At 34.4% G+C, this 23,929-nt stretch overlaps 1 protein-coding gene across 2 annotated transcripts in view; it reads left to right on the forward strand.

Moving 5' to 3' along the window:
* LRRK2 (leucine rich repeat kinase 2) overlaps positions 1 to 23,929 on the forward strand; it is a 132,336-nt gene that overhangs the window by 43,641 nt on the left and 64,766 nt on the right. For both annotated transcript variants that reach the window (XM_059402899.1, XM_059402900.1), the window contains exons 19-28: positions 4,592 to 4,850; positions 8,558 to 8,746; positions 11,611 to 11,729; positions 12,264 to 12,333; positions 12,843 to 13,060; positions 15,546 to 15,796; positions 16,070 to 16,218; positions 19,348 to 19,441; positions 21,540 to 21,726; positions 22,838 to 23,019. In XM_059402899.1, coding sequence (XP_059258882.1) covers positions 4,592 to 4,850; positions 8,558 to 8,746; positions 11,611 to 11,729; positions 12,264 to 12,333; positions 12,843 to 13,060; positions 15,546 to 15,796; positions 16,070 to 16,218; positions 19,348 to 19,441; positions 21,540 to 21,726; positions 22,838 to 23,019 — 1,718 coding nt within the window. The remainder of the gene's footprint in view (positions 1 to 4,591; positions 4,851 to 8,557; positions 8,747 to 11,610; positions 11,730 to 12,263; positions 12,334 to 12,842; positions 13,061 to 15,545; positions 15,797 to 16,069; positions 16,219 to 19,347; positions 19,442 to 21,539; positions 21,727 to 22,837; positions 23,020 to 23,929) is intronic.

Below are 23,929 nucleotides of genomic sequence, written 5' to 3' on the forward strand. Positions count from 1 at the left end.
CTTTGGGGATGCTGTTCCCATGGACATCCTCTGCCATTGGCCACCCCTGTGGTCATGTAGCACTGTGGTCCTGCCTTCCTTCCCTCTCTTCCCTCATGCACTGTGCAAACACATCTCTCTAATTGTTCTCCTTTTCCTTCAAAATCTAACCCAGATTCTCCTTCCCTAATAAAGCCTGCCCTGTACTGTTGGCCTCCATAAAAAATATTTACTTCTGTAAGTCTGTGAGAATTTAGGTACACCTCTTTATATTTTGTGAGTTATATGAAAGTAGAAATAGACAATGTTCATCTCTGTATCATCTAGAATAGCTAACTCATGGCTTTATATACTGTACGTATTTAGTCAGCGTTGAAGTGCATTATGTGTTATTTCAGGTTCTCCATTGTATAAATTTTAGTTTATAATAGCATTCAGGTAGCACCGTGTGTATTTTCTAGAAATGTAGTCATATTTCTAACAAATGAATTATGTAGGGATTTAATATACATTATTAAATGACCAACAGAATACTATAATTTCCAATAATTTACTTTAAAGCTTTACTTTATTTAATTTTCCACTTGCCTATGGATTCAATTCGTCAACTACACACTAAGTTAGTACTAATTGGCACTCTGCATAAAAAGAAACTGAACATGCAAATTATTTTCATGCATAATTAATTTGTACATTAAGACCAAATAATCATAGGGATGCCTGGGTGGCTCAGTTGGTTGGGCGGCTGCCTTCAGCTCAGGTCATGATCCCAGGGTCCTGGGAACGAGTCCCACATCGGGCTCCTTGCTTAGCAGGGAGTCTGCTTCTTCACTCTGCATCTGCCTGCCACTTTGTCTGCCTGTGCTTGCTCGCTCTCTCTGGTAAAAAAAAAAACAAAACCAAAAAAACCAAATAATCATACTACTTAAATTTATTCAAATTTCATTTGTGAAATTCACCTTAAAACTAGTTGCTTCTCTATTATTAAAGGTAATTAAATTATTTCCTTCAATAATGTAATACACTTTTATTGTGTATCTTTCATGTGATCTGCAGATCATTGCTTAATGTTACTGGGCTATGGGGGATATGGCAAAGAACTGAAAATAAACTTCCCCTTCACATTTTTTGTTAGGGAAATAATACCTAAAAGCATTTGAGTGCAAAAATTTTATATTACCACTGGAAATGCTTCAGACTCTTCTCTCAAGTTATCCAAATATTTCTACAGAAGCTTTTTATTTTATTCTTCTTCACATATTCTTTGGACTTCATGCATTTAGTTATTATCTTCTTAAAAAAAATCAGATCTTTACATCTATGGGTGTATTAAATTTAAAGAATTTATCTAAGTTGCCAGAGATTATTTGTATCTAAAAAATAATAAATATTGATTAATTTTTATGGATAGATTGAACATAGATTTTTGTGGATAGATTGAACATACATTATTTATAGTGTAAAATAAGGTAGTCAACACTATTTGTGTACCAATGCTGTATAATTAAGGTCTGTTCAGAGCAAAGATGGAGTGAATCTATTAGGCTTTCTGAGCGGAATTTAATGATGCGATATACATGATTCCTATAGAAGATTATGGAAGATTGGTACTGGGCATGCAAATGCATGAATAGAGATCCAAAGATGAAAATCATCAAATCATGGTGGGAAGAACTACCATGTAAAAATAATAACAAACACTGTTGTCTTGATTACCCCCTGGGTACTGCTCTGAATCCTTTATACAATTTAGCCCTTATAACGACCTTAGGAATGGGTTATAGTAGTATTCGTATTTTACAGGTAAGGAAATGAGGCACAGAAAGGTTAAGTAACTTGCCTAAGGACATTCTCCTGGTAGGTGATGGAAAATCTGCCTCCCATGTGCTTGTTTTCATCTCTTGTCTACACCATAGATTCATGATAGCGGTGGTGGTAGTAGGGAAGGAGGGGGAGTTGTTCATTTATTCTTAAAGGCTAGTGTGAAATATTTGACTTTGTTTATCAGCTGCATTATTTATAAATTTGAAGATGAGAGAGAAGATTGCAAAGGATCGTCAATTATACTTCTGATAATCTTTGATTATATTCTGAATTATCTCCATTATTATTTAAATGTAAAACTGTAGTTCTGAGCAGTATTTTTTTCTTCTCATGGAGTTGAAATTACTTTCGTAATTTTTTTTTTTTTATCTGATACACTTTCTTACATATCTCTCTCTTCAGGGCACTCTATACATAAAGTCAGCTTGGATCTTTTGGGCCCTCAAGAAAAGTACTCTATAAAAATGCTTGAGGAACTTCTTGGTGGAGAGCCCTGTGCTAGATAAGTAGTCACAAATATACAAGGGGTTTCGTATTTCAGGATGGTTTATTTCTAGGTGTGGAAAGGAGAGAGGTTTATTTCTCTTGGGAGAGGAGAGAGGATAAAACATAAATCATCTTAGTATAAGGTAGGCAGTAAGACGTAAAAATTTGCTGGGCTGCAGAGAGGCATTTGCTATTGAGTTTTCTGGCTCTCTGTCCCTCCTTTCTCCTTCCCTCCGTCTTTATTCTTCCCAACCTTCCTTTTCAATTTCCTGTGGACTTTTAAAGAGGATTTTAGTAATTTGCTAATTAAATTAAATATATGTCCTAAGGTATTTTTTAAAAAGATTTTATTTATTTATTTGTCAGAGAGACTGAGAGCACAGCAGGGGGAGCAGCAGGCAGAGGGAGAAGCAGGCTTTCCGCTGAGCAGGGAGCCAGACGTGGGACTCCATCCCAGGACCCCGGGATCATGACCTGAGTGGATGGCAGACACCTAACTCACTGAGCCACCCAGGTGTCCCTATATTTTTACTAGGTATTATACTAGGCTATAGAGGTACAAATTGAATTACAATAGCATCCAAGCTTTTCATTCCAGTTTTAAAACCAATAGGCATGTTTGGTTTAGTGTGCTAAGTGCTATGTTAAACAAAAGTGATGGGAGCCTGAAGGAGGAAGAGAGCTTGGGAGCTTGGTAGCAAGGACTTAACGTGCAAGAGCTGATAAAGCTGTTCCTTCAAGAATGAACATTTTTGGCTCGATGAAGAGTAGAGTTAAACATTGAGAGCCCTAGAAATAGTGTAATTGAAAAATAATGAGGTTTAAAAAATTGTATGTTGTGTTTGGGGAATGTCTTGGAGCAGAGGGGTTTAGAAGATTTTTGAACAGGACAGTGACTTGATCATATCTAAAGTAAAAGAGCACCCTGGTGGCTCTGAGGAGAATGGGTTGAGAAGGTGGGTAACCTGGAGACTGGTGGGCAGTAATTTAGTCTTTGAACCACAGAATGCTCCCCTCAACACCTTTGATATACTTAAATTCTAGAGAATTCAGGAATTTCCCCCAGTGTCCTTCCCCTGATCTGCTACCTTGGATCTTAGGATCTTCTTTTCTTTTCTTTTTTTAATCCTTAATTTGGGGTAGTGAAAGGAGCACAGGGTTCGGAGTGAGCAGATTTGACTTCAAATCCAGGCTTCTTGTTGACTCCCTGTAAGGGTTTGGGACAAATCATTTATCTTTTCTAAATACTCATCTTTAAAATGGGGGTAATAGTTTTTATGGCATAGGATATTTTTTAAAGATTTTATTTATTTATTTGACAGACAGAGCTCACAAGTAGGCAGAGAGGCAGGCAGAGAGAGAGAGAGGAGGAAGCAGACTCCCTGCCAAGCAGAGAGCCCGATGCAGGGCTCGATCCCAGGACCCTGAGATCATGACCTGAGCCGAAGGCAGAGGCTTTAACCCACTGAGCCACCCAGGCGCTCCTGGCATAGGATTTTTAATAAGAATTAGAAATCAAGTGTACACAGACTTCAGCACAGTACCTGACATATAATATTTCTGTCATCTATTACTTTGATATTCTAGTTGATAGCATATCAGGTTCTTTCGCCTTTCAGAAGCTGTTCTGCATAGGCCGGTATGCTACATACACATTGCTAAGTCTTCCCTCTGCTCACTACGGTCCCTGTGGTTTTTGTAGCACCTAGCATGCTAACCTACTTGGAGCATGTACTCTGAAAAACGTATTTAGGGGAAGGTAGAAAACTGAGAGACAAGAAAGTTCTTTGTAGAAATTCAGATTCTTGTCCTGGAAACCAGAAATCAGAGATGACTGTCCTTTGTATGTAGCATTAACAAGTTTTGTGATGTTCATATTCTCATTTAGTTATTCTACATCATGAATGAAGGCAGGGCAGTAGCCTTTACTGTGAATGGTACTAGTTTCCCAGATGTCCTTCAAGGAGTAAACAGGAATCCAGAAGGTATAAGCAATATGTATAATTGGTAGAGCAGTGGGCTTCTGACTTCAAGTGTTATGAACTTTTTCTCCATATCATGTGGCCTCTCTCATGGTAACTTACTCTCCCGTGGCAGGTTATTTGGCTGATGCTACTCTGATGTTTGTGGCACTAATCTTCTTTTATTTTCCTAATCTATTTCAAGGATGAGTTTTGCCTTATTTTGTTTCTATCTAAATTTGAGGGTATAGAGAAAAATCACACAAAATTCAATTTACTAGTCTACCAAAAGGAAGAAATATGGGCCTTTAATATGTTCACCTTCCTTTTTTGTTTCCTAGGTATGTGAGAAAGCCAGCAGTCCCAAATTGGTGGAACTGCTACTGAATGGTGGTTCCCGCGAACAAGATGTTCGGAAGGCGCTGGCGATAAGCATTGGGAAAGGTGACAGCCAGATCATTAGCTTACTCTTAAGAAGACTTGCTCTGGATCTGGCCAATAATAGCATTTGCCTTGGAGGATTTTGCATAGGAAAAATTGAACCTTCATGGCTTGGTCCTTTATTTCCAGATAAGACATCTAATTTAAGAAAAGAAACAAGTAAGTATTAACAGGAAGATTTTGTCCAAGTCTTTTTTTTTTTGTTAGTATTTTTTTTTAAGTCATTGATCTTTTCATTAGGTTTATTTCAGTTTGGTACAACTTAAGCCAAGATAATTGTGAAGGTTTTGATATCGTTTTGGTCATGAAAGGTTTTGATTCTTTTTGGTCATGAAATGCTGTAAAACGATATTATATTTAATTCTTTATGACTTAGCAAGTACATCTTTTATAAAGATAGAGCCAAATAGTGGGATCTTCTGAGCAGTTGCTTTTTAAAAAATATATATTTTATTTTATTTTTATTATTTTTTAAAGATTTAATTTACCTGAGAGAGAAAGAGAGCATGAGCTGGGGGAGAGCAGATGGAGAGGGAGAGGCAGGCTCCCCGCTGAGCAGGGAGCCTGATGTGGGGCTCAATCCCAGAACCTTGGGATCATGACCTGAGCTGAAGGCAGAGGCTTACCTGACTTTATCACCCAGGCACCCCAGATATATTTTCTTTTTTATTACAAAAGTAACCCATGCTTATTCTAAGAATAGAAAAACACAAAAATTGTAAGGAAGAAAATAACAGTAATTATTTTATTCCTTATAGACAATCAATGTAGATTTACTTACTAGATTTTTTTATATGCTTACATATAATATGCATCAAAATGTATATGTAGAAACATATACATATATATACTTTGCATTTTCATGTTAACATATTTAGTTTTCAGTTTTTTAATATTTCAATTAAGGATGTATTTTCTTCATATTTTCAAGTTAATATATATTAAGTATGTTGATGACAAGTTAACATCATCCTCCATTAATACTTCTGTCATTTCGGATGTCAGTCATTAATACTAACTGTGTTTCTAAAAGTTGAGCTCCCTGCTTTGCCTTTGACAACTTACTCCCATGCCCACTTCCTTCCCAACAGTGGTCATATTCTACAACTCTTCACCTTAAGGACTATCTGGTCAATAGCATGTTTTCTTTACTGTCATTTTCCTGATGCATTTACCTGGTAAAACCTTATTCCTGTTCACTCCAACAGTCTGCTTCTTTCCTTCCCTTCCCTAGGGTAGCTGAATGCTGCTGGAGGAAAGTAATCTTTATGCTTATTGGTGCCTCCCCAAATTCCAGGTCTCCAACATTCTGGTGGGCCCTAAAAGATTCAGTGAGGCTGAATTTGCCTAAGTCTCTTAAATGCGTCATGTACTTTTATTTCCAGGATTTTCCCACTGGTACTCTAACTGCTTAACTCCCTTACCTTCTCTCACTTGCCTGTCTCTTCATTCTTTTTGCCTCAGCACCTTCTCACTTTTTATAAGAAAACATTCCTGCCCATGTGAAGTCTGGTTGGAAGATCCACCTACACGCTCTGTAGCTCCTTGTTTCTTATGTGTACTGCACTTATTACATTGTATAATTGTATTTTTTCTTTTTATTATCTACCTTTTGATTGATTACATGCATCACAAAGTCAATGTCAGTTTTTTCCATTGTTGTAACTTTAGCATCTGTGCTAGTACTTTGCACATATTAGGTGCTCTAAATATTTAAAATATTGGCAAAATTCAAAATTTGATAATAAATTATGTTGATAAGCATACATGGAAATAGACATTCCACACAATATTCCTATAAATTTAAATTACCCTCTTTTAATGACAATCTGGTAATATCCATTAATATTTTAAATGCACATCCATACTTTTTTGCCCAGTTATATATGGATAGAAATCCATGATAAAGGCATTCTTTTTTTTTTTTAATAAACATATAATATATTTTTATCCCCAGGGGTACAGGTCTGTGAATCGCCAGGTTTACACACTTCACAGCACTCACCATAGCACATACCTTCCCCAGTGTCCATAATCCCACCCCCCTTCTCCCAACCCCCTCCCCCCAGCAACCCTGTTTGTTTTGTGAGATTAAGAGTCACTTCATGATAAAGGCATTCTTAATGTACACAAAAAGTCATATACAAGGATTCACATTAAAATATCCTTTATAATAGCAAGAAATTATGAGAAAAAATCCCAAATATTCTTCAAAAGGAACTATTTGAATCAATCATGGTACATTCATGCAATAGGATGCTTTGCATTTGTTGGGGGAAAAACATATAGCTAATCAAAATGTTCAGATGTAGAGAGCATTATTAAGTAAAAAAAAATAAAAAAGCGAAGGACAGCATTTTTAGTATACTGATGTTTGCGAAAACACAGTTGAGATATGGTAGTCATAAAGTTTGAATATGAAAAGACTTATGTCAGAAGAAAAACTCCAGAAATTCGTTCCCTGGTTGCCTCTGCGGACCTTGGAAACTAATGAAATATGATTAGATCCTGTGTTCCATCACTTCAAGATGTCTCTTGCCAACAACCTGCTTACTTGAATCTCTGAGTTCTGATGGGGAGAGATTATAGGCCCCCTGCAAAGGGATGAAGGGAGATTTACCACCCATTGTATTCCCTTTGTTATGCATGATTTTTTTTTTTTTATATTTGGTAAGTCTCTCCTAATTAAAAAAGTACAATAATGTCATTTGATTCATTGGAGAGCATGGCCATAATTATATTGGCAGCTCAACTGAGTAAAGAACATTTTGGATTCATAGCTTTAAAACATTTTTCAGCTACTACTTGACCGAGTCACATACACCTGTATTTGAAGAAATTGCCAAGCTATATGTAGCACAATGAGGACTTGGCAAACTTATTTCTTCATAATAGAACATAATATAAAATATAGTAAAATAGAAGGATATTAACTTTCAAATTCCACCAAATTTCTCAGTGGAATGAATCACTTAGCAAAAGGTTTATAAACAAGAATATAATTTATTGAGCATTTTCTATGTTCTAAGCATTGTGCTAAACATTTTATATGCATCATTTCCTCTTTTTATTTTATTATTTTATTTTATTTTTAAAGATTTTATTTATTTATTGGAGGGAGAGAGAGATAGCGAGAGAGAGCAAGAGTAGGGAGGAGAGGGAGAAGCAGGCTCCTCACTGGGCACATGGGACTTGATCCTAGGACTCTGGGATCATGACCTGAGCCAAAGGCAGACCACACTTAACCAACTGAGCCACCCAGGTGCTCCTGCATCATTTACTTTAATCTTTTTCATAACCTTATGTTGTCATCTTCACTTCCCAAGTGAAGATACTGACACTCAGGGAGTCTATGTAACTTGCAAGTGCCATTACTGTTATTTGAACACAGGCCTGTCAGGTTTCAAAGCCCAGGCTCTTTCCTGTAGTTTCATAAAATATTCAGTTTTGTCACTACACCAAAGCTTTGAGTAAATTTTTATGATTTCTAAAAAATTTAAATTCAGTGCTTGCTTCTTATGCAATATCATGGTTATAAAGTGAGAAATAAGTATATGGGTGCTTTGGTGGCTCAGTCCATTAAGCATCCAGTTCTTGATTTAAGCTCAGGTCATGATCTCATGGTCATGGGATCGAGCCCTGTGTTGGGCTTCATGCTCAGTGGGAAGTCTGCTTGAGATTCTCTCCCTCTGTCCCTCCCTCCCTGTGCTCACTCTCTCTCTCTCAAATAAAAAAATAAATATTTTTTTTTAAAAAAGAAATGTGTAAAAAATTCTCTAGAAGCATGAAGATACATAAGGAACTTTGGTGTGATCTATGTTTATGTTTCTTGATTTCTAAGTGACTGGTCTATCTTTTTATTGTAGACATAGGATCCACCCTAGCAAGAATGGTGCTCAGATATCAGATGAAAAGTTCTTTGGAGGAAGGGGCAGCCTCAGGCAGCAATGGGAACTTTCCTGAAGGAGTACTTGATAAATTTGATGAATGGACCTTCATTCCAGACTCCTATGTGGACAGTGTTTTTGGTCAAAGTGATGACCTGGATAGTGAAGGTATTTATTACAAAGAAATATTCCCTTTTTGTTTTCAAACATTTACACACTGGTATTGAACAATAGAAACGGAGACAAAACCTGATTTAATTTATTTGGAAAACTTGAGGAAGAATGTGTTCATTATCAGAAGTAGTTAATTCTCACTAATTCCAGTTAAGGTGATGCCTGTCAAGAAAATGTATCTCTTCATTTCCTAAGTATTATAATACCGATCATTATCAGTGAATGGTGACTAATGTAGTGAAAACACTTTGACTCAGACTAGAATTGGATTCCATGTTCCTTTATTGACAAGATCCTTTTGTGGCTTGTGTAAGCACCTTACCCTTAATAAAGATGGTGTTGCCAACCTTCCAGGATTATTTATAAGAATTAGAGAAATTGTATGTAAAGTGTCTGGGAGAGTGCTTCCCAAATAGATTTTTACCTTTAGAAGGATTAAAATAATATTAATATTTTAATAACACCTTGAAATAACTTAAAAAGTTGTCATGGCAATATATATAATGACAGTTATAGAACTGACATATTTAATACAAGCAGTTTGGTAAAAATGGGGTGAGTTGCTTTTTTAATGACGTGATAAGAATGAAAACTTTGGGTAAGAGATAAAAGTATTTGAGAGAGCAAACAGTAAGTGTTCTCCCTGAATCCCCAAATCTCTGGCCCAAGTACTTTTTAAAATCAACTTTATTCAGATATAATTAATATAAAATAAAATGCACCCATTTTAAGTGTGTGTTTTCATGGGTTTTGAAAAATTTATACATCCATGTAATCATCACCACTATTAAATTATGCAACATTCCTATCATCGAAAAAATTTCCTTTATACCTTTTCAAAAATACCCTGATCCTTGGTCCCTGGCAAACACTGATCTGCTTTCTGTCATTATAGATTAAATTAGTATTTTCTTAAGTTTTATATGAATAAGACAATATAGTCTGTTCTCATCTGTGTCTGGCTGTTTTTCTTTTCTTTCTTTTTTTTTTTTTCTGGCTGTTTTTTAAAGTAGTTGGTCTATGTTGGTGAATGCTCTTTAACTTAAAAGAATATGTATTCAGCAGTTGTTGGGTCAATTAGATCAATTTGGTTGTGTTTCTTAGGTCTTCCATATCTTTACTAATTTTTCTCTCTACCTATTGTATTTGGCAAAGAAGTGTTGAAACTGTAGTCATGTTGTGGAGCTCTACTACTAGATGCATAAACATAAAGGATTGCAGTTTTTTTTTTTAAAGATTTTATTTATTTATTTGACAGACAGAGATCACAAGTAGGCAAAAAGGCAGGCAGAGGGAGAGAAGGAAGCAGGCTCCCTTTGGAGCAGAGAGCCTGATGCAGGGCTTGATCCCAAGACCCTGGGATCATGACCTGAGCTGAAGGCAGAAAGAGAGCATGAGCAGGAGGGGCAGAGAGTGAAGGAGAGAGAATCTCAAGCAGACTCCATGCTTAGTGTGGAGCCTGACACAGGGCTTGATCTCAGAACCCTGAGATCATAACTTGACCCAATATCAAGACTTGGACACTCCACCAGCTATGCCACCCAGGCAGCACTTTAAGTATTTTTAAATAAAGGAAAAATTAGAAATGCTGACATAAATATAATTATAAAATGCCTTTGATGCTTCTATGAACAATATGCTAACACAACATACACAGACATAAAATAGGATAATTATGAAAATGTAATAGTTATAAGATAAAAATGTAATTAAACTGTGAAGTCTATTTTAGTAAGATATTTAAGCATAAAATAATTAAAGTTGTAAGATAAATTGTTTTAATAGTGAATGAAGTGGAAGTCTTTTTATCAATTTTAAGATTTATATAGAGTATTATAAAGTTGATTTTTAGATATATAGATTTTTAAATTTGTTTTGATACTTAAAATTAATTCTGTATGTTTGTAAGATAGAGAGTGGTAGAATTTATAATCTCATGATTTTTCAGTAATGTCTCCAAATTTTTTATCCTTAATATAATTTGTTTATTGATCCTTATTTTCTTTAAATCCATAATTTTAAAATAAGTTATTTTCTCTTCTTTCTCAAGATGCTTATGCCAACTAAACTCAGTTTCATTTTAATGTCATTCCATAAATGAGATAACATAATGTGGAATTTAAATAGAGGCGTTCTCAAGATTCCTGAATGTGAGATAATTTAGTGTGATTCCAATATTTAAATAAATTTAAATAAAAATTTTCTGAGAGCAAATCAAAGAAACATAAAAGAATGACATTGATCAGATATGTGTATAAGCTTTCTTTTTTCAAAGATTTATTTATTGGAGAGAGAGAGCACAAATGGGGGGAGGGACAGAGAGAAAGAGAAGCTGACTCCCCACTGAGCAGGGAGCCCGACATGGGGCTTGATCCCAGGACCCTGGGAAGATGGCTTAATCCTAAGGCAGATGTTTAACCAACTGAGCCATCCAGTGCTCCAAATTTGTGTATAAACTTTCTTTGCTTAAGTATAAACTTTCTTTGGTTCCTGTACACACATGTATTTATTATAACATGTAACTATTTTTTTTTTACTTGTTTTTTTCCTACTATACTATGAGCTCATATCAGGCATGGATTGTTTTTCCTGCTTATCTTTATTCAGCACTTGTTCAGTATCTAGTCTAGGACAGCCATTCAATAAATATTTATAAATGAAGAAAAATGTAGCTGAATTTTGAAAATGAAAAGCCAACATAGTTTATTATTTCTATTTTAAGGATGTTACAGTGGAAATTGAGCAATTTCCATCAATGAATATATGTTTAACCTTTTATGATTATTGTATTATGATACTAGCATCTTATGATTGAGTCAGCATTTTTTATTTGCCTTTATTTTGTCATTTAAAAATAGGAAGTGAAGGCTCATTTCTTGTGAAAAGAAAATCTAATTCAATTAGTGTAGGAGAATTTTACCGAGATCGTGCCTTGCAGCGTTGCTCACCAAATTTGCAAAGGCATTCCAACTCATTGGTAAGTTAAATTGTCATTATGTTGTGTGTTTTGTTACTGATAGTCTCTTGATAACTGAAATTATTTGCCAAAGCTAGGAGCTACTGGTGCAGAAATTCCCTAGTATATGAAAACTTTATATATAGAATATGTGTGTGTGTGTCTGTGTACATATATAGATATATATCTACATATCTACATATAGATGTATATATGTATACATATATATCTATATATATACATATATAGGTATATATGTACACAGATACACATATATATATGTATAAACCATTCTAAATACTCATGCTCATGCTCATTTTTTTAGCATGTTTGGGCCATATGTGTACTAAGTATACTTCAAAATGATTTTTTTTCCTTTTTTCTTTTCAGAGCTCCATTTGTATGGAGCCCAGGGTAGGTCTATGTCTTATGGTGTGGCTAGTCTCCTGAGTGTTTTAACTAGACATCTTACAGTGATTCTTAAAGAATAGGAAATGTTCTCTTTGCTCCAAAAACTGATAGTGATTTTATTAAACCTGTCTATTTTTTAAATAGGGACCTATTTTCGATCATGAAGATTTACTGAAGCAAAAAAGAAAAATGTTGTCTTCAGATGACTCACTCAGTAAGTATTTGAAAGTAATAAAAAATAAGTAGATATTTTGAGCAGAATGCAGTACTTTGTTAATAACAGTTTCCTCTACTCAGATTTTCTGGGTGTTCAACTCATCTTACATAACCTTCAAATTATATGTCTAATGGTATCACACACTATAGAAGAATGAAATACAATTACATATTTAAAATTTTACCTTTTATGGTGCTATGAAAGATTGACTCTTCTATCCTTTCTTCTACTTTTCTGGAATGTAAATATTACCATCACCAACGCCACTCTTCATCCCCTTCTCCGGGTCTCCTTTTTTTTTTTATACTACTTCTACCACTTGATTAAGTATTTATTATTTATTGTCCATCTCTGCAACTGGAATGTAAGCTCTGTAGTTTCGTTTTCTACTGAATCTCCAGTGCCTTTGAAAGGAGTCTGACACTGGTAGGTGATCAGTAAATATTTACCAAGTGAACTTAGATTCCTTGCTCATATTTCCATTGTGTGTTTGTTTTTGACAAAAGGGTCATCAAAACTTCAATCCCATATGAGGCATTCAGACAGCATTTCTTCCCTGGCTTCGGAGAGAGAATATATCACATCATTAGACCTTTCAGCAAATGAACTAAGAGATATTGATGCCTTGAGCCAGAAAAGCGGTATCAGTGGTCATTTGGAGCATCTTGAAAAGCTGGAGCTTCATCAGAATGCACTCACGAGCTTTCCACAACAACTCTGTGAAGTAAATTTAATTTGTTCTTTTAACTCTCAGGATATTCGAAGAGCTTTTGTATTTCTATCTAACTTGCATGGTTAAATCTTTAGAAAGAAGGATCTGCTTCTGCATCATTTGACAGTAGTTCCCCATTTCCTGTGGTTTTCACATTGGGATCTTAGTCTGTGTGGTGTTCAGGAGCATCTTTGAGGAATGGTGATCTGGTAAAAAAGGAATCCTAGGTTCTGTCCAGATGATCTGTGGTACATGGTAGGATGTATCCAGGCTGCATGTTCATCATGCCTTCAATTATTGAATTCTAGGAAGACAACTTAAACAGTGTGAAGAGGTAGACTAGATTAGACCTGGTTTGGTGGCACTGGCTCTGGCTCAGCCACCAACTGTCTAACAATAAGTATGTGTTCCTCTGGCCACTCTAAGCCTTCATGTCCTCATCTGCAAAATATAGAGGCTCAACTAAACTATTCCTGAGACACTTAATGAGTTTTAAAATTACAGGGATGCCTGGGTGGCTCAGTTGGTTAAGCGGCAGCCTTCGGCTCGTGTCATGATCCCTCGTCCTGGGATCGAGTCCCACATCTGGCTCCTTGCTCAACGGGAAGCCTGCTTCTCCCTCTGCCTCTGCCTGCCACTCTGTCTGCCTGTGCTCACTATCTCTGACAAAAAAAATAAAAAAAGAAAATTACATGCAACTTAAAAGTTGATATTTTTTCTCAACATTCCTATTTTCAAAAATTAAAGTATAAAATGATCTGCTGATAGAGTAGTTCTCAGAATACTGACTTTGTTCATCATTTTAATGTATGATGGATCAGAAGTCAAAGAACCTATCTTGACAAATTAAAAAAAATTGAATACAAATATTTAAATTGTTAAATTAAATTATTACACTGAACTGCAAAGTTTGATGAAGGATCATCCTTTATAAAACACTGGTTTTACTGCAAATGCATTTTTCTTTTTTTTTCACCTATAAAATTTGTAATTCTTTTGAGACTTTAACTTAACTGTTAACTTCTTGAGAACAGGAGCTGTTTCAGGTTTGTTCATGTCTATTCTCAGTACCAAATAAGGTCTTAAATACAGTGGAGGCTCAATAGATGATTATTGAATTAATTTATGGTAGAATTAATGGCTGACACTTGGTAGACCTTCAATAAATATTTGTTAAAGAGTAAATAAAGAAAACTAGAATTGACCCTAACTAAAGCAAAGACAATTCAAAAAGAGCATGACACGGTAAGATACATTAAGGGTATTCAAAGACCAGACAAGCTCAGAATCTTCTCTCAAGGAAATTTTAAATAGGCACCACTAGATGGCACTTTTAAAATTACTGCTTGTAGCTATCTCTACCAAAAAATTTCTCCATTAAAATTTGGGAATAAAGAATTTAAAAATCTTCCATTCTGAATAATCTGGTAGGATCTGAAACAATGGCAGATATTTCCAAACAACTTCTGGGGCAAAGATCCGTTAATAAGCTTTATGATCACATCAAACGCTTTAGAATTTCTCTGAGGATAAATATATTGATATATACAGAGGAGCATAGAGAAGAGATTGTTTTGATATTTTAGCCTTTACAATAATCCACTCCCAAGTTTTAAAAAACTGACATATAAATGGAAAGTTTCCTGTTATCATGGTAAAATTAAAAATTGCTTAAAAATGGAGATTAGAAATTTGAAACAGGTGCCTGGGTGGCTCAGTTGGTTGAGCAACTGCCTTCGGCTCAGGTCATGATCCCAGACGTCCAGGATCGAGTCCCACCTCATGCTCCTAGCTCTTTGGGGAGTCTGCTTTTCCCTCTAATCTTCTACTCTCTCATGTTCTCTCTCACTCATTCTCTCTCAAATAAATAAATAAATAAAATAAAAAAAGAAATTCGAAACAAAGGGTTTCATGACAAAGAGGGGGTTCTAAACAAAACATGTATACAATGACTACTTTTATGGTTAAATAATTATTAATTATTATAATTAATAATTATTAATTATTTAGATTTAATAATTTAAATATTTAATTAATTTAATATTTAAATATATTAAATATAATATATTATAAATATTATTTATATTAAAATATATAAAAATTTCTAAAATCTAGTCCTTAAGAAATGTATCCCTGGGATTATTTTATACTGTTTATTCATTAAATAATTCAAATATTTATTGAGGCTTATTCTGCTTCCATTTCACTCTTGGCAGGAATGATTTACCAAGAAACTGAATTAAACTCTTAACCTTGTTTTTGTGAATTGCTTTTGACACTTTACCTCTTACATTTTCCTGGTTTTAACACACATAATAGCAGGGATGGTTGGACCAGTTGTTATACTGAAGTTCTCTTGTGGATTGTGTTCTCAGTTTTGGGGAAAATTCTTAATGGTTCTAGTACCGGAGGTATGGAAGGCAGAAGTATTAGCTAACTTCAAGTTTTTCAGTTGGTTTTCAAATGGTTAGATAATTTTAAAATACTGTCTTTCCAGACCCTGAAGTGTTTGACACATTTGGATTTGCACAGTAATAAATTTACATCATTTCCCTATTACTTGTTGAAAATGAATTGTATTGCCAACCTCGATGTCTCTCGAAACGACATCAGCCCTTCAGTAGTTTTGGATCCTGCAGTGAAGTGCCCAACCTTGAAACATTTTAACTTGTCATATAATCAGCTGTCTTCTTTTCCTGAGAACCTTGGTGATGTGGTAGAGAAATTGGAACAGCTCATTTTAGAAGGGTAAGAAGGGAGTTCATTAAATACAAAAGAGTTGCTTTACATTGAAGTTTTGTAAGACTGATAAAATATGTTGACATTCTTTCCATAGTAATGGGTTTCAAGCAGTCATATGATAAAAGATTGAGGGAATTAATATTATAGCTTCTATCAATTTTTACAATTAATTTAAAAATAAATCTGCTTTGATGCTCTTCTTTGAAGGTGAATTGTTTTTTTTTCTTCAAGGCATATGCATTTATGACATTTAATCCTCACTTTGTTTCTTATGACTAGAAATAAAATACCAGAAATATGTTCCCCATTAAGCCTGAAGGAACTGAAGATTTTAAATCTTAGTAAAAACCACATTACATCTCTATCAGAAGACTTCCTTGAGGCATGTCCTAAAGTGGAGAGTTTCAGTGCCAGAATGAATTATCTCGGTAAGTGTTCTATATGAGTCTCCTACTAAACAGTCCTTTTGAGTATTACAGGGTGAGTCATACATGGACATGTTAGCTGAGGGTATAAATGTGGCATTTCAACTTAAATTTAATGTGAGAGTTTCAGAGATAAAGTTAACAGGTCAGTGATTAGAACAAAGGAGTTAGCAAGCCATGAGGACATGAAGGAACCTTCAATGTGTATTGCTAAGTGAAAGAAGCCAGTCTGAAAAGGCTACATACTATATGATTCCAACTATATGACATTTTGGAAACGACAAAACTGTGGGGACAGTAAAACTGTCAGTGATTGTCAGGAGTTTGAAGAAGGAGAGAGGAAGGGGGAGGTGAGTGGGATTTTTAGGACAGTGAAACTATTCTGAATGACAGTGTAATGTGGATACCTGTCATTATATATTTGTCAAAACCTGAGAGTGTACAGCACAGAGTGAACTCTTACTGCAAATGATGAATTTTAGTTAATAATAATATATCCGTATTGTCTTATCAATGATAGCGAATATACCAAGCTACGCAGATTATTAGTAATAAGGATAAAAATATGTGTGTGTGGGAGGAATGGTGGTGAGGAGAGAAGAGGTTTATGGGAACTCTGTACTTTCTGCTCAATTTTTCTGTACACCTAAAGGTACTCTAAAAATAGTTTATTTTTAAAGTACTAAAATTAAAAATTTTTAATACCGAAAAAAATTTTCAAATTAAAAAATTATAATAGATTGCTCATAGGCTAGAAGTTCCTTGGACTCCCAATAGTCATCATACTATGGTGCGCTGTAATCTGTGAAACTAAAATGCATATGGCTACATGAGATGGTTGAAGCAGGAATACTGAGTTTCCTACTGAAGTTTGCTCAATTTTCTGGATTAGAAGTGTAGAAACTATTATTATTTCTTTTGGAAATAAAATTAACCAGCTAACAGTTTGCAAATGAGTATGGTTAATGTTACTGATTGAACACTTGCTCTGTGCAGAATATTACAGTAATACATGATATAATCATCACTTTTATTAAAAGTTGTGAAATATTCCGTGCTCTCTTAGCATGTGAGATAACAGGGAATTAACATTTATTTGTAGTCTCTGTGAACATTCTAATATTAAGGGACAAAATACTTTTATGGAAATAAATGGGAATTCCCCACATTTTATCTTCCTTAAGAAGATAAAGGAGACCACATGCACCTTGCGACCCATGTGACTATTCTATACTGACTCCATAAAAAATTTTTTTAAAAGATTTTATCCATATATTTGTTAGAGAGAGCATACAAGCAGGGGGAGCTGCAGGCAGAGGGAGAAGCAGGCTCCACACTGAGAAATGAGCCTGATGTGGGGCTCCTTCTCAGAGCTGAGATCATGACCAGAGCCGAAGGCAGACGCTTTACTCACTGACCACCTGGTGTCCCTGTAAAATAATTTTTTAATACTGCTTAAAAGCAGAATACAATTGGACTTATTCTGAAATATTTTATTTTTCCAGAACATAAGGTAGTAATGATAAAAACTATGCTAATTTGCAGGATATTTTCCTCCTTTCTCCTTTCTTCTAGGCCTCTTGAATATCAACCATGTTCCTTCTATGAACCTGAAAATGGGGAATAGAGTGATTCCCTTCTAGTGAGCAAAGCAAACCCAGTCTCTGTCCTTAAAGAATAGTAGTTAGGTTCAGAAGATAGGCATTCAGTAACTAAGCTAAATGCTGTGAGGACAAGTTGAGGATGCTACAGGGGTAATCAGGGGGCTCTCATCCAGACTTTGGAGGCAGAGGAGTGTCTCTGTATCTATGACATTTAAGTTAGATCTGGAACGAGGAGCATCCCAAGGACCCTGAGGGTTGGTTACTGTCATCTCAGCTGAATCTCACAAAAATCTTGTAGAGTATGACAGGTATGATCTCTGCTCCACTGAAGAAATGGAAGAGAGATTTTTGTGTGATATATTCAGGTGCATAGAATTAATTTACTAGAAAGATAGAATGCAAGTAGTTTAAAAAATCTTTTTGCTTTGCACTACACAATTTTAGTAGTTTTAGAAGTAGTCTTACATTTGGAAAGATGCTTTAGGGAAGTGATATCTGAGTGGGACCATTAACTCTTAAGATAATCCCATGTGAAATGCAGTTTTGATTCTTTGAATTCACGTCTTTTCCATATAGCATCTAAACCTCTTATTCTTAAGTGGAGAGTTATTTATTTTGCCACAAATACTTCTCAGATATAGGTGAAAAATAATAGCATGTTCCTTTCTGCCTCTTTGGAAAGTAGCTTCTAGCAGTGTCTTAGAACACTTTGACCTTTGAAGATTTTTCTAGAGAAACCATAACCCATATTTTTAACCTTGAAAATGCTAAGAAATAATTTCTCAAGCCACTTTCATAGAACCATAGATTTTTAGATTTCTAAAGAATCAGAGAGTTCATCTGGTCTAGCTGCACTATTTTATGGATGAAAAACAGGCTGAATGATTTGCTCAGTTTCCAAAACTGTGTTCTACAGAATTTTATTGCCTGGAGGTACTTCATACTGTATTTCCTTCTTGGAAGTTCATAAACTACATGAGAATATTGAGAACTCTGAGATATTTTGCTTCATTTTACTTAATGTTTCCTCAGTGTCTTAAGATCATGTGATCCAAGAGTGCTTTTATTGATCAATACCCATCATTACCCCATAGAACACCCTTTACTGGTTGGTACTATAAAGGATTTTTATCTTTACATCATATTGTGTATTAGTATTGAAAGTGTTTTGTTGTATATACTTAAGAGTAATCTGAATTAATCCAGAATGTATGTACACATAATGATAATATCACACATACTTTGGAATGAATATTCTAATAATTCTTACTTTGTACCGATGTTGGACAGATGAATTTATGTTTTGGACAGTTGTTTCGCTTTCAGATGAAAATACTCTTACAAGTATGGTCCATTGTTTTGATGTTTAGTAAAAGGAGTAAGGGAGTTACCTTATTTTAAAAGTAGAATTTTTTTGTCAACAGGTGAATAAAGTTAAGTGATTGGTAGCTGTTTTTATAGTAGAATCTAAGGGAAATCTAGTTGAAATGATTAAAATGTCTCTTATCTCACTTTTATTTTCTTTTAGCTGCTATGCCTCTTTTGCCTTCTTCCCTGACAAGCCTAAAACTATCTCAAAACAGATTTACATGTGTTCCAGAAGTAATTTTAAATCTTCCACAGTAAGTTTATTGTTTTAACTTTAAAACCACATGAACTGGGAAAAAATCTTTAGAAACATGGTTTTGATGTGGGCATATTAATTGATTTATAAATTGTAATTGATTTCTAAAGCTACTCAGTTTAATATTCTTAAATCTATGAATGTTAGAATTTTACTAGGCAAAAGACCCAAGTTGCTATTTGGACTTTTTAACTTTTATATTAATTTAGGGTACTATTGTGTTGAGACAATTTAAGGTTAATTAACTGTTGCAGTATTACAAACGATTGAGATTACGGGAGCTATCACTTTAACTTTAAAATTTTACTTGCTCTTAGAGGTTGATGTACATCTAGGATGTTATTAATTTTGAAATTATACTTATGTTGAGTTAGACATTTTTGGTAGAGATTAAGACAATTTATATAGCTCCAAGTATTTAGGAATATTTCTGGTTAATTTAATTAAAAATGAAGGTTTTCCTATTTACTATAAATTTAGGCATTAATTAGATTTAAAATGTGTCATGTTAAATACCATTCTAATTGGTTTATACATTATAAACCAGATCCATAAGTGTGTATGTGCAAATATATGCATATACAGGTAAATAATGCTTAGCTATAATCTGGTTATAGAAGATGTCAGACAGACATATAATAGTTAATTTCAGTCTAGCTTTAGAATGTGTCAGACACTGTTTTAGCCACTCAATGGTGGATCATCTTTAAACTTCCTAATAAAACTGTTGTTATCTCTATAATGAGAACATTATTTTATTAAAGAGATGAAGTAATATGCCTAACTCACAGTTCTTAAACACTGGCAACTCAATTTTATACTCTCAACTCATGCGTATAAACACCTCTAGGATATAGTTGGTCCTATATTTTAAACATAATGTATTCCTGAAAATGTGTTTGAAAGTTAAATATTTATGAAAGTTGGTTAGGAGATACATACCATAAAGAAGATTTCTCCTCAGTTAACTAAAAATATTATTTAGCCCCTTAATTACTCTATGCTTTTAGACAATATCTTCAGGCATACATTTCTAGCATTTTGTATGTATTTCTTTAAATATATTCTTTTGTTTCACAAAAGATTATGCAGTTGGCCAGCTTAAGTCCCCCTTGAGGCTAACAGGGACTTCTTTTGAACTATCTGTTGATTCTTGGCTTTATCTAAGTTCTATTGTTTGTTAGATAGACATGTCTTATCTCCAATACAGTCCAATTAATTTTCTTATATTTATGCATCTTTATGAGATATGTAAGGCAAAAACCTGTGTCATTTTAAAATAAGAGCAAAAATGTTGTGCAGGCTTGAACCTTGGTCTAGTGGGCTGTGCGACTATGTGAGCTCAGTTAGAATTAATTCAGTATGGTTCAAAAATGCCAGATGAAAGGGGTCAGCATATAATTGTAAAAGTCCAGACAGCCTTTATGTAGTCAAATATATCACAATCACTGTCTTTATTCTTTCTACACACGTACGCTTATGCCATGTGTTTTTCTGTTGTTTCCTGCAAACTTTGGGTAATGTATTCCTGAAAGCAACCAATTTGCCTTGAGAGCCTACTGTATGCAAGACATCATGTTCAATGTTGTGATATTTATCACACTGAGACAAGCTGGTAAAAGGTTATACCCATGCACATTATTCATTAGCTCTGGGACACAGCCTCTGAAGAATCTTCACAGTAATGAGGAAAATGAAAAGAGAAGGGGGGGTGCTACATACTTGTGACTCTTGTATAGAAGGCGTATTTATAAATCTTATATAGAAATGACCATTTTTCCTTTTGTTCATTATGATTTCTCATGCATCGTAAACAATGGTAAACACTTGGTCTTTCTCTCATTCTAAGATTGACATTTTTTTGTTTCTGAAGTAAGGAAATTAGGCTTCAATTTTGTTTTAACGGCCTTTTATTTATTTAAATGTTGTTTCTAGTGAGACATGCTTTTTCTCTAGCCCATATCTATCTACATATACACAAAAACATACATGCATACTTAAATATAAATAATGTTAGTTTTAAAGTTGTGTCATGTGATGTTATTTCATGCACTTTGGAAACACTCATTTTTTATCTTGATACTGTATGGTTCTAGCTTGCGATCTTTAGATATGAGCAGCAATGAAATTGAGTATCTGCCGAGTCCTGCACACTGGAAATCTTTGAACTTAAGGGAACTCTTGTTCAGTTTTAATCAGATCAGCATCTTGGACTTGAGCGAAAAAGCATATGTGTGGTCAAGAGTAGAGAAACTACATCTTTCTCATAATAAACTGAAAGAGGTAAGAGGTTATCTTATTTGTTTAAAATGATTGCCTATTTAAAAATGCACTTTTATGATTTGAAAATATCACAAATTATCATTTTGAAAGTCTGCTAATTGATATTTCTTACCTTTGAGTAAGATCTAATCCTACCCTGAAGTAAGTGGGTATATTAGCATAGATTACCTTCAGTCAGAATCACTTTGTGCTCTATTTTTGAAGAAGCATATGGATATATATATTTAATCATGAATGTGTGTAATGTGTTAAGTGTTTTATTTTATCACTAAATCTCTGATCTGCTAACAGACTCGCAAATAATCTACATTTCTCAAGTTGTTGCTGAGTCATCTGTAGCATGTGTTTTTCTTAAATTTCTGCATTCCTCCATTATGTTGCCCTTTAGCCCAGTGAGTCAGCCTTTTTGCGTCACTCTGTTGCCTCTGTTTATAAATCTAAAACTGATTATTCATTCATCTCAGAAAAAAATATCTAATTTTGCTGCTTCAAGTTTTTTGCCTATGAGAGCCAAAAAGAATTGTGTCTGAAACTGTTAAATTCAGTGTAACTGAGTGGTTTTGGTACCTGATTTTTTGGTCAGCAAATTGATGTTTTCTATTGTAAAAGTATGCGTATTGCTTAATAATTTGGAACGGGAAAAGAAAAACTCCTATTACAAGGCCACCGAAAGTATAAACATTCAGTTGTATTTTAAGAATGTTAAGTTGCCTGTAAGTTTATGACTAGAACTTTATAGCTTTTGTGAAGAATATAGTGTAAAAGGAGCAGACTGAAGTCACTACTGATTAGATTTAGGTAAATATAAAGAACTTCTTTACTTTTAATGTCATAAGGAGATGAAATATGATACCAAGATAGGACAGGTCTTTTAAGATTATAAATAAGTGACTTGGATTGTTTTGGGTAAGTCCTTTACACTTACGTCTTCGAATAATTATATTGAAAACTATGACAAGCCTTTGGAAAGTTTTAGAACTCTGCTGAAAGGTTATACAATTTGCTGATAGGCTCTCTGAGCCTTTCTTTTCTCCTAGGAAGTATCTGGTTTCTTGCAGCACGCATTTCTTCTTTCCTACCAACTGGATTTGCCCTTTTTTATTTCATTAAGATTCCTCCTGAGATTGGCTGTCTCGAAAACCTGACCTCCCTTGATGTCAGTTACAATTTGGAGCTGAGATCCTTTCCTAATGAAATGGGGAAGTTAAGCAAAATATGGGATCTTCCTTTGGATGAACTACGGCTTAATTTTGATTTTAAACATATAGGATGTAAAGCCAAAGACATCATAAGGTTAGATAATTTTATTTCCATTTTTTAAATTAAATTCGTTTCAGATTTTTTCTATCACTTCTATGAGTATGTAGTTACAGTTTAGGAAATAATAGTATGGTACTGTTTAATGGTAATATACCGTGTGTCACTTGCCTTTTGTTTAATAAATGGGTTTATGTGGTGCCTCTACAGAGATTTTCATTTTCTTCTAGCCATGCTACTGTTGAGAGAGTGGCTTCTCCTCCTGATCATGCTTGTCATAGAAGTGACTATAAAAGGAAATTATTTGGTGTCTTGTTATAAATATACGTTCTAACGAGTATAACAGAGAATAATAGAGCCCAATAACTTCTCAAGCTGCATTTCATATAGCAAATAGTTATCATGTCTATTATATCTTAAAGCATTATAGATACTTAAATGATATAAAATTACTAACTTTGATTTTGCATGTGAGGATGAGTCATCTACTAACCCTGACCATTTTTGAAACCAAAACTTCTCAGGTATCACTGTTGCTGATCTTTACACTTGATGTACTTCAAATACCTTTGGTAATGGACTTTATTTCACTCTCTGTTACCTTTTGAGCATGTCAATATTATTGGTACCTACCTGTAAAACTGTCTTTTCCCATTTCTATAGAATTACTCCTATTTATATTATCTTACAGGTTTCAACTCAGTTATCACCTCTTAATATATCCCTGACTTGACTAAAATATCCAACAAGACAGGGATCATGGCTATGTTCATTCATAGTTTGATTCTTGGCACCTAACGCAGAGCCTGGCATACAATTGAGAATAAATGAATTACCAGTGAACTACATAGTTACCTAATTCTCTTCTGTTTAAATTTTCTTAAATACATTTAACTTTTCATCTCCTTTTATGAGGAAAGATTTGCTTTTATGTCCCCCAGGGTTG

Source organism: Mustela nigripes, chromosome 6 (assembly GCF_022355385.1).
Source record: "Mustela nigripes isolate SB6536 chromosome 6, MUSNIG.SB6536, whole genome shotgun sequence".
In the NCBI taxonomy this organism is placed as follows: Eukaryota; Metazoa; Chordata; class Mammalia; order Carnivora; family Mustelidae; genus Mustela; species Mustela nigripes.